The 17,468-nt window shown below is 48.8% G+C and overlaps 2 protein-coding genes across 12 annotated transcripts in view; one reads left to right on the forward strand and one right to left on the reverse strand.

The window, feature by feature from the left end:
• The window catches only part of Tarbp1 (tRNA guanosine 2 -O-methyltransferase TARBP1), a 49,453-nt gene extending 39,404 nt beyond the window's left edge, over nucleotides 1-10,049 (forward strand). For 3 of the 8 annotated variants that reach the window (XM_074056844.1, XM_074056845.1, XM_074056847.1), the window contains 7 exons: nucleotides 1,815-2,011; nucleotides 3,767-3,848; nucleotides 5,645-5,816; nucleotides 8,040-8,228; nucleotides 8,372-8,496; nucleotides 9,263-9,399; nucleotides 9,704-10,045. In XM_074056844.1, the coding sequence (XP_073912945.1) occupies nucleotides 1,815-2,011; nucleotides 3,767-3,848; nucleotides 5,645-5,816; nucleotides 8,040-8,228; nucleotides 8,372-8,496; nucleotides 9,263-9,399; nucleotides 9,704-9,911 (1,110 nt within the window). In that variant the 3' untranslated portion in view covers nucleotides 9,912-10,045. Of the gene's footprint in view, nucleotides 1-1,814; nucleotides 2,012-3,706; nucleotides 3,849-4,076; nucleotides 4,170-5,644; nucleotides 5,817-8,039; nucleotides 8,229-8,371; nucleotides 8,497-9,262; nucleotides 9,400-9,703 lie in introns of those variants that run through there. The other 5 variants (XM_020173369.2, XM_074056842.1, XM_074056843.1 and 2 more) reach the window with 5 other exon arrangements.
• Nucleotides 10,050-13,747: 3,698 nt separating this feature from the next.
• Coa6 (cytochrome c oxidase assembly factor 6) lies at nucleotides 13,748-17,454 on the reverse strand. Of its 4 annotated transcripts, none has more exons than XM_020153762.2 (3): nucleotides 17,345-17,454; nucleotides 16,798-16,977; nucleotides 13,748-14,097 (listed from the first exon to the last, which is right to left on the reverse strand). In XM_020153762.2, exons 2-3 carry the CDS (start codon nucleotides 16,963-16,965, stop codon nucleotides 14,002-14,004), a joined length of 264 nt encoding a protein of 87 aa, XP_020009351.1. In that variant the 5' UTR covers nucleotides 16,966-16,977; nucleotides 17,345-17,454; the 3' UTR covers nucleotides 13,748-14,001. The 4 variants fall into 4 exon arrangements, with proteins under 4 accessions (XP_020009351.1, XP_073912950.1, XP_073912951.1 ...); XM_074056849.1 differs by having other exon boundaries at nucleotides 17,313-17,446; XM_074056850.1 differs by having other exon boundaries at nucleotides 17,247-17,365.
• Between the last annotated feature and the right edge of the window lie 14 nt (nucleotides 17,455-17,468).

A 17,468-nucleotide genomic window follows, 5' to 3' on the forward strand; every position in this document is an offset into this window, starting at 1 on the left:
TTTTTTTTTTTTGCAGTTTTTTCCTTCCCTTTCCCTGTGCCCAGTGTGCATCAGACACAATGGGCAGTGAGACACTCCACTTGAAAGTACACTGAATACACATCAGTGAGCAGTTCGTGGTGATAGAAATGAGTTTTAATTGTCTACAAGTGTGTGTACTTGGGATTATTTAAAAAGGATTTGCCTTACTGCATTCTGTGACTACGTGGAGTTATGCTACAAATGTTCATGCAGAGAAACTCATTGGTGTTGGGCGGTGTTGTGGGAGCACCCATCCAAGGAGATGGTTGATTGCAAGCAGCCTGAAAGCAGCCAGTGAGCAAGCTGGCTGTGCTGGAGTCTAGGGCAGGTGCAGCCCCTGGTGAAAATGGCCTCATTACCCAAGGGTGGAGCGATGGGCACAGAGGGAGGCCCAGGTAGGACATGGGGGAATCAAGAGTCCTGTTGTTGACGTGTTGTAGTTGGGACAACTAACAGAATTGCTAAGAGAATTCAGGCTTGCCTCTCTTCACATTAGTTGTCTAATGTGAAACTGGGAGGATAAAACCCATGCTGTCAAATTGTGCACATTTAAAGTAATGTACGTAAGATTCTGTGCGTGACACGTGGGGTGTTTAATGGTACAGGTAGCAGTGACTTATGTCAGGATGTCACCGTGAGCTGGATCATGTGGTGAAGGGCTATTGCATCTCTCTCTGTCCCCCTCCCCTTCTCTCTCTCTCTCTGTCTGGTAGTACTGGAGTTTGAACTCAGGGCTCACACTTGCTAGGCAGGTGCCCTGCACTTGAGTCATGCCCTGGCCCTTTTTGCTTTAGTTATTTTTAATAGGGTCTCACTTCTGCCTGGGCCAGCTTCTCACCATGATCCTCCTACCCCTTCCTCCTGCCTCCACCTCCCGAGTAGCTGGGATCACCAGCATGTGCCACCATGCCTGGCTTTTTTGTTGAGATGGAGTCTCCCTAATTTTTTGTGTAGGCTGGCCTCAAACTTGATCCTTCTAATCCACACCTCCCAGGTGTCTAGGATTAGTCATGAGCTGCTGTGCCCAGCCTTGCCTGAGTCGCTCATCTTCAGATTTATCTTCTAATGACACTTGGCTGTTGTGGTTCACTGTTTTCAGTTTCTAGAACATACCTAAGCACCTGGCTGGAGGTGGGGGAAGAGGACAGGCTTTGGTGAGAGCAGGTTTCGGGGGAGTTTTGCACACTGCGATAAAGGATCACATTAATATATGTCACTTCCTGTGACCTTCAAGTCTGTTGAACAGTGTGATTTCAGAAGTTAGGGAAATTTATTGTATTAAGTCCCCAGACTGCAAAGACCGGGTTCACAGGAAAAGACCATGGGGGTGTTTAAACCATTTTATTCTCTCTGCACTTGGTTCATTTTGCTGCCTCTCCTCGAGGCTGTGAGGCCAGGGTAACCAACAGGAGGCCAGGAGCTCAGTCGGTGGAGGGAGGGTGGTGTAGAGTGTGCTGCGTTGCTTAGCAACTCCTTCAAGGTCACCAGAAGGGGCTCCTGCAGAAAATCTGAACTGTTTCAGCCCAGGTTAGGTAACAAGAGCTGGGGTCGTGTTTCTAGAACATTGTGGCTGGGTAAGATTGGCATACAGACACTTCATCCAGACCAGCCGAGGCAAGAGAGTGGGGGCAGTCGTGAAAACGAAGAGCCTAGAGAATCTTTCTTTACCTGGTTTGTCCAAGCCAGCGGGATGGAGCTGTCCGTCGTGACTGGCCATTTGTTCACTGTTTGCACACAGTCGGGGGCGGGTCCTTGGCTGGACCATGGTGAGGAGTCTGTCCGTCTTTTTACAGAAGCCGGTGCTGAAGCAGGCCCTGATCGTCACGCTGCAGTGGTGTCTCAGCCACAACTTCAGTGTTCGGTTGTACGCGCTGGTTGCTCTCAAGAAAGTCTGGCACATGTGCAAAGCATTGTGTGTGGAAGAGTGTGATGCGTGGACTAAAGTGATTGAGGGCAGCCTCAGCCAAGCGGAGAGCATGCATGGAGCAGGGTAGGATGTCCTGCAGCTCTCCCTTCCTCCAGCAGAGCCTGGAGGAGTGAGGGGGCACTGGCCTGGTCACCTGTGTGTCATTGTGCCATCACTCGGGGTGCAGAGCACTTGGGTGAGGCCCGGTGCCAGTGGCCTACTGTGGTGTTACGGTGCTTCTGGCTCTCTCCTGACCTTACCCTGACGTTGCTGATGACCCTCAGTTGTTACTTCACTGTTGTGAAGTGACTGCTAGTTACCGAACTCTCACTGTTGCAGCAGAGGCCGCAGGACCTGTGCCTTCCCTTGTCTGAGGTGGCTGCTCCACTCCACAGACGTCCTCTTACCCAGAAACTCAGTGCTGAGCAGGCAGAGGCTGCTGCTGGGTTTGGGGGGGGTGTGCAGCCCCATGGTAATGGGCTCCTACCTTGTCCTGGGCCCACTCCTGTCATAGCACAGCAGCACCAGGCCACAGTGTCCTGAGCCTCTCTTGGCATCTGAGCCTCTGAACACGTTTCCAGTGGGTTGCTTTCTTTTGCTTCTATTCCTTGTTACGGCTGCTGGGATTTTTGTGAATCTGAGACCTAGGCACCATCAACCAGCATAAAACATTTTTTTCAAGATGCTCAAAAAAGCATCAGGAATTTATACATGGAAACAAAAAAGACTAGAAGCAGCAAGCAGCTGATCAGACCAGTGAAGTAGTGTTAGGAAACCAGGAACCTGCAGGGGGCCTTGCCGTGGGCCCCCCCAGTGAGTACATGCTACAAAACAAACAATTATAAGTTGTGACAGGGCTCATGGGGGCCAAGTGGACACTTTGTGGGGTTTTGTTTGCTTAAGGCTTAACCTAAAAGCCTATTTGAACATCTGAGGGAAAGGAGCACAGAGAAGAAGGGAGGAGGTGGGTGGGCAGACAAAGTGCCAGGAGGGACACAGAGCTGATCTGGGTACCTCCCGCCTGCAGGAGACAGGTTGTTGGAAGCGAGGGGATGAGGATGGTGGAGGGTGGAGGCGGGGAGCAGGAAGCGCCCACACCTCAGGTCTTCTGTCTCCTGCTGCAGTGACCCTGTGGTGAGAGAGGGATGGCCTTGCTGGAAGGAGGTCCTAAGGCTGCTGCTTGGGTTTGGGCTGAGGATCTTTTGGGATTGCTGTCATTTCTGTGTTGTCCCTACCTCGTTTGCCTGTAAAATCTGACAAGTGTGTTCAGAATTGAAACCGCTCCTTTAGGGTGCTCGGTCTATGAAAGTAGGTAGTTTGGTTGTGTCCGGTCTTAGAGCAGCAGAAGTGAAGTGCAGTGGCTTTCCCTGCCAGAGACTGAGGGGCTCCAATTTGAGGTTTCCCAGCACTCACCTGAGCTTCTCTGCACTGTCTGGGCGCCAGCCTGAAGCCTCTGCGCTCACTGCAGTGGACGGACACCTGTGCGCAAAGCCTTGAGGCCCGAGTTTTCTTGCTGAGTTACTGGGTTCTTGGGGACCTTGAAGCAATTACTTAATTTCTCTTTTCATCTTTGATTTCCATTTAAAAATGTGAGATTTGGTGGGCCAGCCTGGAATGTGTGAGGGCTTGGGTTTAATCCCCAGTTATGAAAAAGAACGCTACCAAAAATAAAATGAAATTTTATAAGGGTCAGTTTGCACAGCACAGCGGTGTTGGTGATGTGAATGCATAAATCCAGGATAGACTTCACCCCACCCCCGTCTCTTCTCAACTGCGCAGCACCTCTTAAGAAGTCAGCCCAGTCGCCATCCACGCCTCACTCCACCCTCTCCATCCTAGGAACGCCAAGAGGAACTGGCAGCGCATCCAGGAGCACTTCTTTTTCTCGGCATTTCACCCGCTTAAGGATTACTGTCTGGAGGTGAGCAGAGAATCCCGTCCGAATTTCTCCACTCCACCCATGCTCCTTTTTGGGCCCAGTTGTTGAGGGGTGATGACCAGGGTGATGCTTTCTCCTTGCTGACAAATGTCCCCTTAAACTGTAAAGTACTCGGTATGATTTTGTCACTTTGTGCTGGTGACTTGCTTGCGTCTCACTCCTCAGCAGTGAAAATTGGCTTGTCATTTTCACTTTCTATTTCTCTGGCAGTGTCTGGCTTGTAAACCCTGGAAGGGAATATTTAACTCTAAACAGAAATCAGAGCAGATTTCTGAAAGGAAGTGAGTGAGAACATTTGTGCAGGTGAGACTTTTTATACTGAAGCCCATTGTCGATGAAAGAACAAAAAGCTCTCTCTTGCTAATGGTGTTTTTTAGGTTCTGGGCAGTAAAAACTGTGTAAAAATGACACCCCTCTATGACTGTGATGGAGTGTGCTAATATTTTAAGAACCATAAACACATTTGTTGCAGTTCATATAAATTAATGCACTATATAAATATCAAAGTTGTATACAGCATACTTCCTTTCTCAACTCCAGTTATAGTGTGCTGCTTTGGTATTTAAAGCATTTGACCTGGACTTTTCCTCTAAAGCACTCTAATTATCAGCGTTAGCTGCTATGCGCAGCAATTCGTTTGTGGGCTGCTCGTAGCCTGACTTGGGAACAGTGCAGATCTGCGTACTGTGGGATCAGTATCTCAGAACATTAATGCAGTTTCTGCTTCACTGCCCATACGTCTGTAGGATTTCTCACTTATTTAGCGTGCTCTGTTCCCTGCTCTGGGAGTGCTGCCTGGCTCTCCTCTCTCGTCAGTTCCCTAGGCAGTGAGTCCTTGGCTCCTTCCCCACCCCCTCACCTCTGACTGCCTCATTTCTGTCCTTTCTGTATTTTGTTCTCCATTAGAGACATAAATCAGAACTGGATGTGTTGAGGTAGCAAATGGGTGTTAATGGTGTCAGCCAAACAAACATTTACTTGCAAATCATTCTGCCATTTTACTTTGCACAAATTTGGCTAGCATGAAGAAAATCATATTCACCCTAAAAACTTCACAAAGGTTATCATTCGTTAGATTGCTCACTACCAGGGCTTCTAAGTCTGAGAGACATACACACGTTTTCACAGTTGGTCATCCTATGACTCTCCGTGTTTTAGTGGGAAGTAACAGAAAGAGGGCTGTGTAGGTAATGACAGTGGTGTCACTCATGCAGTTCACGTGTGGTTGAAATCTGACTTTAGTGCCTTTACAAATGAAGAGTCAAAGCCAAGAAAGGCTGCATGGCTCACAAGGCCATACAGCTAATTATGTAGTCAAGCCAGGATCCAGATTCTGATCTTACCTAATGGTAGCGAGCGCAAGACCTGACATCAGAGAGCTTAAATTTCATTGCTCGTGGAGATGTCTGGTTGTCATTAAATTGTCTTTACCTAAATTTGTCCCTCATCAAAAATGACTCGTTCCTCCAGAGCACTTCCTGCATTTGTTTGTTTTGGCGTACTGGGGTTGGAACTCAGAGCCTTGCCTCCCCTTGCTGTTTTGCTCAGAGCCCAGTGACGTTACATAAAGATAAAGGACCTGCCCCCACCTCAGGGATTGCCTAAATGAGAAATATACACAGATAATTGCTGCACGATACGAGTGTCTAATTTGATCACATGGTGGCTTGGGGGAAGGGAACACGTCAGTAAAGTTCAATAATACTGTTAACCTGCCATCATAGATTTCTTCATCAGTTTTTAAGGGGAAACTTAGACTTTACACTTCTCTTTTTCAGACCATATTTCACACCCTTCCCCGGCTCTCGGGCGTCGCTGAAGAAGAGTGGCTTTCCCTCAGTAAATTTGTCAGCTTCACAGACGTGCCTTCTGATGCAGCGTCACCGTGGTACCTCCCTCAGAGTCCACTGTCTGTGCTGAGCCCTGGGGACTGGGCCCAGCAGGATGCAGGTAAAGACCAGCTTTGCCTCACCGCCCCTGCAGCCTGGGGAGCCTTAGGGATTTCAGTTACTTAAGTAGTGGATCAGGTCATTTTTTCCTTGTCCTGGGCACTCTGCCTTTGCAGAAGAAGAGATAAGAAAGACCTGAGATGGCTTCAGGCAGGACTTTTCATTGAAAGTTAGCTTTGCTATAAAAAGCCAGACAAGCTGGGCACTGGTGGCTCACACCTGTAATTCTAGCTACACAGGAGGCAGAGATCAGGAGGATCATGGTTGGATGCTAGCCCAGGCAAATAGTTTAAGGGACCCCATCTCCAAAATAACCACAGGAGAATGGACTGGAGGTGTGGCTCAAGTAGTAGAGCGCCTGCTTTGTACAAAGCTAATGGCTTCTCTCTTTTAAGAAGCGTTACTAACTAGTGTCCATTGCTTTTCTACTGAATATGTCTGTAAAAATAGAAATTTTCTCAGGGCCAAACTGAAATCTCTGTTGCTTTCAAAGGAGAGCAGAGCTCTTGGTTGTGGTCCATCTCTGTCTGCTGGGCTCCCTTCTGCAGCTCGCTCCCCTCCTTCTCCCTTCCCAGTCACCTCAACAGCCCCGAGCTCACCCCATTTCCACACCTCAGCAGCTGGTGCTGGTGCCCTTTGTTCCCACTAGCTCTTCCTCATGGTCTGTCCTCTGGTTCTTCCAGCCACCAAGGCTGCTTTCAGAAAGTCAGGGATTTTCCCGACTCCATGTCTGCAGAGTCCACGTGGGCACACTTCCTCTTTCACCTGCCCCTTCCACAGCATCTTTGCTGGTCTCTCGCTGCCCTGCTTTTCCTCCGACTCTGACTCTTCTCACTCTTTCGAGCCCTGCACCAGCCCCCTAGTGCTGTGTTTCTGAGCTCCACGTTTTTGGAAATCATTGAGATGCATGTTAAAAACACAGATTCCAATTCCAGTCTCACCTGAGACCAACTCGTCCTCTTGCTAACCGACCTTGGTGGTTTGCCTCCCCACACCCAGCTCCTCCTGTTCTCTGGTCCTGATGTAATTCAGACTGTCATGGTCCTTACCTGATGGGTACAGAAGCCTCTTGTGGACTCGCAGCCCAGTGTCCTCACACGGCTTCAGAGTTCTGTCAAACTCAGCATTAGCACTGCTCTGCACCTCTCCGTCTCCACTGGCTCCTGTCTTCATCACCACGTGCAAAGCCCTGATGACCTGGTCCCTGTTGTCACCCTCCATTCCATTCCAGACCGGGAGCTAGGCCTGGTTCCCACTACTTCCAGAGTCATTTTCCTCCCACATCCCATGCTGCACGCGCCATATCTGCCGTCTGCTCTGCTCAATCTTTGCTCCTCCCTCCTACAGACACCAGTTCTTCCTTCCTCTGTGATGACCCTCTGTTACGTGCGTGTCTGTCCCCAGTAAACCAAGTGCTCCTTGGTTGTATGGTGCTCAGTTTGGAGAACAGGGCTGAGGAGGGGGAGTCTCAGTCCTCGTCACAGCTCAGACCCCACAGATACATAGGTTAATGATGTTCATCAGTTTAGCTAAGAGAAAATCCTTCATGCTTGTAAAATAACTTAAAGATTTTGTTGATACTGTTTTCAGGAATATATTTCCATAAAAATTCTAATCTGACATACTATTGGTTATAATTTTATTTACCTCTAAGGAAAAAATGTTAACAAGCTGTGATATTCTGTTGATTCTGAGTTCCTTCACAATTTTGGATCTGCTAAACTGTGAAAAAAAATGTGCATTTTCTATTTTTATGAAATGTCTTAATATATAGGTTAGTAGAGCTGAATTTGAAAACTAAAAATTACTATTAAAAATGGTGGTGATGTTTGAATCCAAGCACAGCTCTTCGGTTAACGTGTGGTTAAATAAATCTCATTCTGAGTCAGTTGCATAATCCCAGCTACTCAGAGGCTGAGATTGGAAGGATCATGGTTCAAGGCCAGCCTGGGTGAAAAGTTAGTGAGACTGTTTTTAACCAACAATCTGGGTGGGGTGGTACACACCTGTAATCCCGGCTACTGGGAGGCATGGGTAGGAGGATCACCACCTGAAGCTGTCCCCACCCAGGCAAAAACTAAAGATGCTATCTGCCCAGGCCCTGAGTTCAAACTCAGTAACCCCCCCCCCATCTAAACCCTTAAAAATGCCTATGGAGATGGGAGTGAATGTGGGGAAGTGACTCAGATTCCTTTTTGCATGGATTCTTTTCCCTTCCTTCCAGGATCTCACCCGGGTGAGGAAGAAGACCAGCCTGAGTGGGCTGACGTGCAGAGGAAGATCATCCCGTGCGGTCTCAGTGCAGACGTGGACCTGGAGCCCGGATTCCAGCACCGTGCAGCCAGGCTCGGAAAGTCTGTTAGCAGACTGATTGTGGTGGCCTCGCTCATTGACAAACCGACCAACTTAGGAGGTAAAGTCATGGCTTTCCAGGTGGTGGTCCTGGGAATTCCTGTCCCTCTCCTCCCCCTTTGGTGTGTCCATGTGTCGCCCTCCTGGAGGGCCTCAGTGGAGAGAGGGATGCAGTGAGCCGGCCTGTGCTGCTGTTCTGTGCAGGACTGTGCCGCACCTGTGAGGTGTTTGGGGCCGCGGCGCTCGTGGTTGGCAGTCGCCAGTGTGCCAGCGACAGGCAGTTTCTGCACCTCAGTGTCTCAGCAGAACAGTGGCTTCCTCTGGTGGAAGTGAGTAGAAAGTACTTATTACTAAAATTTGTATTTGTGAAAATATTGTGAAGTGCTTTACTCTGGATTAGGTCTTTTGCAACAATGTATCAGAGTCCAGCTTTAATAGTTTAAAAAATAATACTGAAGGCCACGTATAGTGGGCTCACATCTATAATCCCAGTTACTCAGGAGGCAGGGATCGGGTGGAACTGGGATCCAGGCCAGCTGGGGCAAAAAGTTAGTGAGACCCCATCTCAGCCAATAAGCGAGGTGTGTTGGTACAAATCTGATCTCAGCTAGGCAGGTGGTATAGGTGGGATTGTAGTTCAGGCTGGCCTGGGCAAGAATGCAAGACCCTACCTGAAAAATAACTAAAGCAAAAAAGGGCTGGAGGGGTAGCTCTAGTGGTAGAGCACCTGCCTAGCAAGTGTGAGGCCCTAAGTTCAAACCCCAGTACCACAAAACTGAAAAACGTAAGCAAGATCCAGCCCACCTATTTGGTTCCTTTGTCATAATCTCACCTTTGTTTTAGAAGCTGTCAGTGCTGCAGCCTTCTGTGCAGTAAAGTGGGTTTCCTTGCAGCCCACTCTTGGTTTAGGACCGACGCTTGTGAACTTACATGATGTTAGGGAGTTCTGGATAACGTTTAGTTCTGTTGTTTTCCTTTTAACAAAAAGGGTAACAAGCTTAGTTTATTAAGCTTTTTGATCTTAACCCTCATTTTACCCAGGCTGGGCTGACACCGGGTGACTTACTGTTCCGCTCTTTTTAAACCAACGTTAAGGTGAAACCAGCTCAGCTCACCCACTACCTGCAGCAGAAGAAGGCCGAAGGCTACACCATCATCGGCGTGGAGCAGACGGCCCGGAGCTCCAGCCTGGCACACTTCTGCTTTCCCGAGAAGTCTCTGCTCCTGCTGGGGTGAGTGGATGCCCTGAGCCCAGGGCAGATGTCACCTGCACTACGACTTACCCACACTCCTGTTGTCATACTGCAGTTTCCTTTTGGCTGCTAAGGTCTGGGAAACCTGTTTGCTTTTTAAATTTCACCTGGCCTGGGTGGTCAGGTGAACACAGAGCAGCCTGTAAATCTTGGTTACCCTCTTGTGTATTTCCTGGAGCCACAGTTGCTGGAGTTGTTAACCCGTCAGTAACACGCGGAATACCTGAGAAAGACGCTTGCCTTCATCACGGGGAGGGTAACGCATCTCTCCGTTCTTCCTCAGAAACGAGCGGGAAGGGATTCCAGCGAGCCTCATCCAGCAGCTGGACGTGTGTGTGGAGATCCCGCAGCAGGGTGTGATCCGCTCGCTGAATGTCCATGTGAGTGGGGCCCTGCTCATCTGGGAGTACACCCGGCAGCAGCTGCGTCAGCGGGCGACCCCGCACCCTGAGTGCCTGGCCTCCCCCAGGAGCTCAGAGGTGCCGGGGTGACCTGCGCTCGATCTTCTGTGATTTAGTGCCCAAACCTTTTTGTGTGCCTTAAATATATCACTGTATATGGCCCCTTGGGTAACCTTTTAGCTAAACTGTATTGCTTCTTTAATAAAATATTTTAAGCAATTGTGGAAATAGAGCCTCGTAATTTTAAAAGATAACGTCCTTCCCAGAGGCTAGCATTGCCAGGAGCCTGGACTGTGCTCCAAGCATGGCAGAATTAAAGCAGCATTTACCTGGAGCACCTCTACCCTGCCTTAGGAAGCAGATGAGGCAGAGGGAGGGTTCTGAAGGAGGTGGTCCAGCTTCCTGAGCGCTGAGCCTTGAATTCCTACTCAGAAAATGCCTGGTAAGGTGCTGGCCAGCTCCCCGTAACGTGAGGATGCATTACTCTCGTACACACACTGACACGAGAACCCGCGAGTGCTGCTCTGCTTGCTCGTCGTTTGATTTTTTGGTCTGATACTTAGATTACTTCATTATTTCATAGCAGCCCGTATGTCCCCATCCAACAACGGACTTCAGTTATCCTGGCCCCTTTAGTAATATCCAAAACTCTGAGTCCATTACACATTTATTTTTTCTCCTGGGGTTTTATTTTGAAATAATTTTTGTTTTATAGAAGGGTTGCAAAAGTAAGTTTCTGTATACCCACTTCATTCAGATGCCTCTAATGGACCTTGCATGACCGATGGACATTTATTGAAATTAGGAAATTGACAGATAATGGTGCCATTCACTACTCACTGTATATAAAATACAGGCTTTGCTCAGTTCCCGTTTCCTCCGATGTCCTTTCTTTGTCTCAGGAGCCAGTCCAGGGCTGGACACCATATGGCATTCAGTCACATGTCCCCTTAGCCTCCTTCACCTCCCTCAGATACAGTCTTCCCTTGTCCTGCATGCGTGGACACTTCGTTTGTACTTTCTCATGGGCTTTGTCGTGATCTTTTCACGCGTGGACTTACGGTCCTTTGTCGGTATTCACCCCGCTGCCCTCTCGTCCCCTCCCACAACACTTGGGACGAGTTCTGGCCAGGTATTTTGTAGACGCTCTAGTCTGGGTTTGCTGTGTTCTCAGAATGAGGCTTGGGGTTTTAAGGAAGACCTTGGCAGTGGGGCAGGGCTTCTCACATCGTGGTGGGCGGTGGGCGGTGTCACCTGGGCTCACTGCCTCCATCAGTGGGTGAAGACAGCCTCTGCCGTTTCTCCCTTCTCATGGATTGTTGAGTGTGTCACTCAGCCCAGCCCCGGGAAAGCAAGCTCCCTCTTGTAGGGGAGGATGTCAAGGAATTTGGGTTGCCTATTAGCACCACAGTGCCTAGGGAGTGGGGGAGATGCTCGGAGGCCATGCACACGTGCTGCCTCACTTTCACCCGCCGATTTCGGCCTGCACCAGCGGCAGTGCCTCCTCAGCTCCTACCACGGTGCCTGTGCTAACGGTCACGTTCTCTGCTTCCCTCCTTCCCCTCTACATGTCACCTTACCTCGGTGTGCACAGATGGCAACAACCTTTGCACATTGTCCTGTTGCTTTATTTCCAGGACCTACTTTTTGGCACTGCACAATGAGCGGGTTCCTCACGTCTGCCAACGGCCCATGTGTGTCTTGTTACACGTGTTGCCTGCCAATGTCTAAATAAACATGAGTTCTGATGGATATCCAGGGTTGGATACCCCAGTCCAGCACCACAGAATCATTCTAACAACCTCCATGCTTATTTTCAATTGCTTTTTTCAACCTAAAACCAGCTCCTGTTACTCATTTACTCACCTGTTAACTCCACTACACACGCAGTCCTGGAATTGCTAAGCCTGTGAAATTCAGCAACTTGCATAGTTTTTCTTTAGCCCTACAGTATCCTGTCCAATCTTTTAAGTTCTACTAATCAGTCCCTTTCTTAGCCACTTCTTCCAGTGAGATTAGGTCAGACATCGCCAGGTTCATTTACCCACCTGCATTCCACATCAGAATCCCCCACCAGCATGCTGGTTGATTTTATTTTAATGTGCACACAAAGCAGACAGTCTGGATTTTGGACAAGTGACAATAGGTCCACTACCACAGAGCACAGAGAACACTTTCACCACCCTAAAAATTCCTTTGGGTAACCCCTTCACAGCAAACCTCTTCCTCTGTCCCCTACCACTGGCAACCACCAATGTTTTGTGCTCCCCTCCTCATCAGGACTGGGGTTTGAACTCAGGACTTACAAAGCAGTCATTCTACCACTTGAGCCACACCTCCAAACCATTTTGCTCTGGCTGTTTTGGAGATAGGGTCTCGAGAACTATTTGCCTGGGCTGACCTCAAACTGCAATCCTCCTGATCTCAGCCTCCCAAGTAGCTGGGATTACAGCTGTGCAGCATTGGTGCCTGGCCATTGACGTGTTTTCTATACCACCATTTTGCCTTTCTTTTCCAGAGTTGTGTCAAAGGACCATACGTGCAGCCTTTTGGGCCTGTCTTCTTCACAAAGCACAACACATTCAGGGTTCATCCAGGTTGCTGCATGAGTTGGAAGTGCTGTCTGTCCTGCTGAGTGCCAGTGCATTGTATGAAAGTGTGAGTTCCCATTCCTCTGCTGCAGGCTGTGACTTCCAATGAACATTCATGTGCAGGTTTTGTTTTCAGTTCATTGGCTGAAATATTGAGGAGTGGGGTTGCTGAACCACAAGGTCTTGTGTTTAAGTATGGAAGCCTCTGCTTGCATCCCACCACAGTGGACAAGGGTGACTGTTGCTCTGAGTCCTTGTTAGTACTTGGTATTGCCTTTTAATTTAAGCTATTCCAGTACGGCTGTGGTGACAGCACTGTGGTATTCCTTTCCAGTATTCTAATCTTTAGTATGTGGGATTTTTTAGATCCTTCTTTTCCATTGTATATCCTCTTTTAAGCAGTACCTATTGGGCTGGGAGTGTGGCTCAAGTGGCGGAGCACCTGCCTAGAAAGTGCAAGGCCCTGAGTTCAAACCCTGGCACTGTCAAAAAAAAAGAAATAGTGTTTGCATAAGTTGCCTACTTTTTGAAGAGGGTTATTTGTTTTAAGAACTATAAGAGCTCTTTGTTCTGGCACAGGTTCTTCCATGTGGTTTGCAAAGATTGTCTCCAAGTCTACAATTTATCTTTTTGCCTATCTGGGATTTTTTGGGGGGTTGATACTGGGATTTGAACTCAGGACCTTGTGGTTGCATAGCAAGTGCTCTATTACTTGAGTCATGCCCTTGCCCCTTTTTTGCTTTAGTTATTTTTCAGATAAGGTCTTGAAGTTTTTGCCTGGGTCAATATGGGCCTCCATCCTCCTATTTATGCCTCCTGTGTAGCTAGGATTACAGGCATGAGTCACCATACCCAGCTTGTTAGTTGAAATGGAATCTTGCTAATTTATCTCCTAGCTGGCTTCAAACCACAATCCTCCAGACCTCTGCCTCCCAAGTAGGTGGGATTACAGGCGTGAGGCCTGGGGCTCAGCCATTCCTTGGTATTTTCTTAGTGTTAGTCATCTCTCTGAACACAGCCAGTTTTGTTTCTTCCTTCCCAATTTATATACGTCTTGTTTTTTTGGTTTTTTTTTTTTTGTCTCTCTAAACCAGGAAGGAATCCAGTCATTCTTATTGTTTAGCATGGTATTAGCTGTTGGCTTTTTCAATACAGGTTTTATTAACTTTACCTGCATATTTTAAGTTCACCCTTCTTCCATCCTCACTTCATACTTCCTGTATTAAGATCTAACACCAAGGAACACATGTGACAACCTAGTTTCTAACCTATAATGTATCAACTGCAAATATTTGCCTCCTACTCAGCTTCTCCAAAAGTAAAAGAAAATGGAAATGTGTTTTTATAATAGGCTTTAATTTTCTTTTTTTCTTAAAACAGATTTCTTAAAGCTGTTGAATACAAGTATATTGGGTTCTTCACAGTGTGAATGTGGGCTCCTCTCTTCCTTGGTCATTTTACCAGTGCTGCTCACGGGAGCAGCATCAATGTGACCCATGACTCACACAGCCGCTGTCCCAGAACCAGCTAAGCACCTCTGAATGTCCAGAAAGAAGCATTTCAACCTGTGTGAAAAGGTTGGAAGCAGCCTAGGAATTCGCCGTTGATCTCGAAGACTGGAATTGTCCTGCTTCAAATTTTTCCTTGAATTTTAAATAGTCTCTTCTTTTATCGAAATACTTTATCTGTCAAAACAAGAGGGCTTGACATCAGGGCAAGCTATGCAGCTTAGATAAGCAAAAGCACAGATTGAAACATAACAAATTACACCACGTGAACAAGACAGAGGAGATTTATATTCTGGAGCCACCGAGGCAGGGATCTAAAGAATGAGCTGAAAGCATGTGGACCTGGGAGCGCTGGCCTGCTCAGGCTACAGACCCTGCAGGAACCTTCTCAGGAATGGACCTGCGCTGTGGGCCTGTCTGAAGCAGAGTCCCCGGAGCACTGGGAGGGGACAGGAGTTTTAGACTCAGACTGGGCTGTTGTTCGTGTAAGTTTGGTATGTCTTATAATTTATCAGCCATGACACTTCTATCACGTCTATCACAGAAACACATTGACGGAGACAGATGAACGGACCCTTGGGGTCCACAGGTGCAGGGTTCCAAGGGGACCGCCGCTGAGGAAAATCCACCAATGCCCGGATGCAGAGCTTAATAACCTAGAGCGATTTACCGAGTGTACGGTAGGTCTGAAGCTGCACGAAGCGACGTTACTGTCACAAAATGACTGTTGTGCACATTAATACTGCACACAGGAGCTAGAGCTCATTCCACGCTCTTCACCTCGAATGCTGCGATGCTTTATGCACTTTTCCCATCATGCCACCCAACTTCCGCTAAAGCTTTCACTTTATCGCTTACATTAGTGCATTTTGGCACTAATCACCACTAACTTTTACTTGCTTTTTGGGCACCATTTACTTTTTGGGAAGAAGACTTTGATAAAATTAAGTACAAGTAACACTCAGCTCACATGGCGATTCAAGTGAGACTGACAGATAACACAGGAACAAGCTTCCAGTGTCACCCATGTAATGTGCACATAGGAATTTAAAATTTGCTGTTGAAACTTTTTTTGATATTTTTATCTATTGTTTTTTACAACATCTGATCAAGACTGCAAGTAAAAATGTATGTTCAAAGAACAGAGAGCAAGGACTTGAATTTGTAAGTTCATGTTCAAAGTATCGTTATCCACAATAGTCAAATGGTGGAAGCAATCCAAATGTGTATTGATGAATAAGTGTGCTATTTACATACAAAAAAAAGACTGCAGGTAATAAAGGTGCAAATAAAGTGAACTCACTGTGCACACTAAAAATACTTACAAATTGTGACAGGAGCAGAACGTGATGTAAAACTTCAATATGTCAAAGACTTGGTTTGATTTTTACTTATATCCTTCTTATTTATTACACATGGAATTTGAACACCTCTCCCCAGGACATGCTGCCCTCGCCTGTCCTGACTAACCCCTTCACTTCTGCTTTATTCACAGACAGCAGAGCACCAGAAGTTTGCTCTTGGAAGTGTCATCAGTAAGACTGAAACATTCCAATGCTCAAAGGACCTATGGTGCCATCCCAGAGTGGCAGCCTGATCTCCGACCCCAGCACAGGACTTCAAGGATGGGATTTCTGAACATGAAATTCAATCTTAAACTTAGTTGCACATAGGACTCGGAACCACTTCTCAGTCCAGGTGAGGACCTGTTTCTACACAGCATTGCTTTGCTCTGAGGCTGTCAAAATATTGTTTCATTTATAATTTACCCAAGCCCATCCTTCCTGAGTCCTCTAACACTCTCCTTGGTTTGGTGAGAGGCCCTCTGACCCTCTGGTGTGTGATCTCCCTGGTCATAACATATCCACAAATTTCACGGTCAGTCTCCAGTGGTCCTGGGTGACTGGGCTAGGATGGATGTCGTGCAAAGGGTACCAAGTGAAGATGCACAAGATGTCCTCACAATCTCCTGTCACACCTCCAGCTAGCAGACAACTCCATTTATAGATTCTTCTGACACTGCAGTCCCAACCTGGCCAGAAATCGCCCTTCTCCATGTGGGTTTCTCCTTCTCTCAAACTGGCTTCAGCGACTGTATCCCTGGCCAGAAATCGCCCTTCTCCATGTGGGTTTCTCCTTCTCTCAAACTGGCTTCAGCGACTGTATCCCTGTCACCCGGACACCTGGCTGTCCTTGCCCTGCACTGTCCAGCACAGACCCCATCCCTTCTCACTTGGATTGCTGTACTGCTACGTAAAGACACAGACGTGGGGATCACAGACACCTCCATTCAAACCCCCTCTCCACTTCTTTACCGCAGGGCTCCTCTTGGACAGTGATTTCTCCTTTCTGATCCTACTGTAAATCTGGAATACACGGGGCCTCCCAAGACCAAATGGAAACTACGAGTGACACCAAGCATCCCACACCATGCTCCCCAACCCTCCCTTACCCCTCAGACACAGCTCTTTGGAAAAACTGTTCACTCTCACTGTGTGGCAGCTGGGCAAGGCTTGGACAAGGTAGCACTTGCCAACAGGAGCAGAGAACGGGTACTGGAGGGGGCAGCCGGCGAGGTGGGCACAGGACTGCGGGGGACAACAGCAGTGATGGAGAGGCGCCAGGCTGTCAAGGGCCACAGCAGTCAGAGCACTGTGGTGACCACCCGTGTCCCCTTTTCGAGTCCTCTACGACTTCAGAGCGAACTGTCCTTTCCCCAGCAATGCTCAGATCTCACCTCTCCCGTGACTTCAGATTCACGTGCGGATCCTCCGAATGCGTGGCCTGACCGTCCTTGACCTCTTCGATGACCTTGTCCCCCACCCTGCCTACGGTGAGCCCGATGCCCCTTCACAGAGGACGCCCAATGTGACTCACCCACTGCTGGGGACAGCTCGACTCGAAGGAGCTCCTCAGTTGCTGGCACCGGGACGCGTCCTCGGCGTTTTCGTCCAGACACTGCCAGTAAAGGTCGCGGGCTCCCCAGCAAGCCTGCCTTTCCTTCATGGACGGGGCTGCCATTCCTGCTGGGGGTCCCAATGACATTCAACGACGGGCCTGCAACGTGGAGAGAAGGAAGGAAAAGGCTGCCATCCCCTTCTCGCTGCAGGGTCCACGAGCCCAGCAAGCGCGGCGTGGAGCGAGAGCCGCCACTGCTCTCTGCTCACCTACGCCGTCGCGCAGGCCCCGCCCCTCTACGCACGCCCGGCGACACAGGCCCCGCCCCTTCCGTGCGTGCCGCCGCCGGCGACACAGGCCCCGCCCCTCTACGCACGCCCGGCGACACGGGCCCCGCCCCTTCCGTGCGTGCCGCCGCCGGCGAGCACCTATACACGCCGTCCTTGGCCTCTTGGGTCTTACAGCCCAGCAACCCGCGCCGGAGGGTGCGGTACCGTGTTCAGCCTCGTTGATTCCGGGCACTGACCTCACAAGGCGATTCACGCGGTAAAATGGCCAGCCCTAAATTGACCCTTCGGGCCACCTTTTTTTCCGTGAGGGAAAGACGGAACATCCGGTCCTTTTCTTTACTTGTCCGGGTGACTTCCGGC

Source organism: Castor canadensis, chromosome 15 (genome assembly GCF_047511655.1).
Source record: "Castor canadensis chromosome 15, mCasCan1.hap1v2, whole genome shotgun sequence".
In the NCBI taxonomy this organism is placed as follows: Eukaryota; Metazoa; Chordata; class Mammalia; order Rodentia; family Castoridae; genus Castor; species Castor canadensis.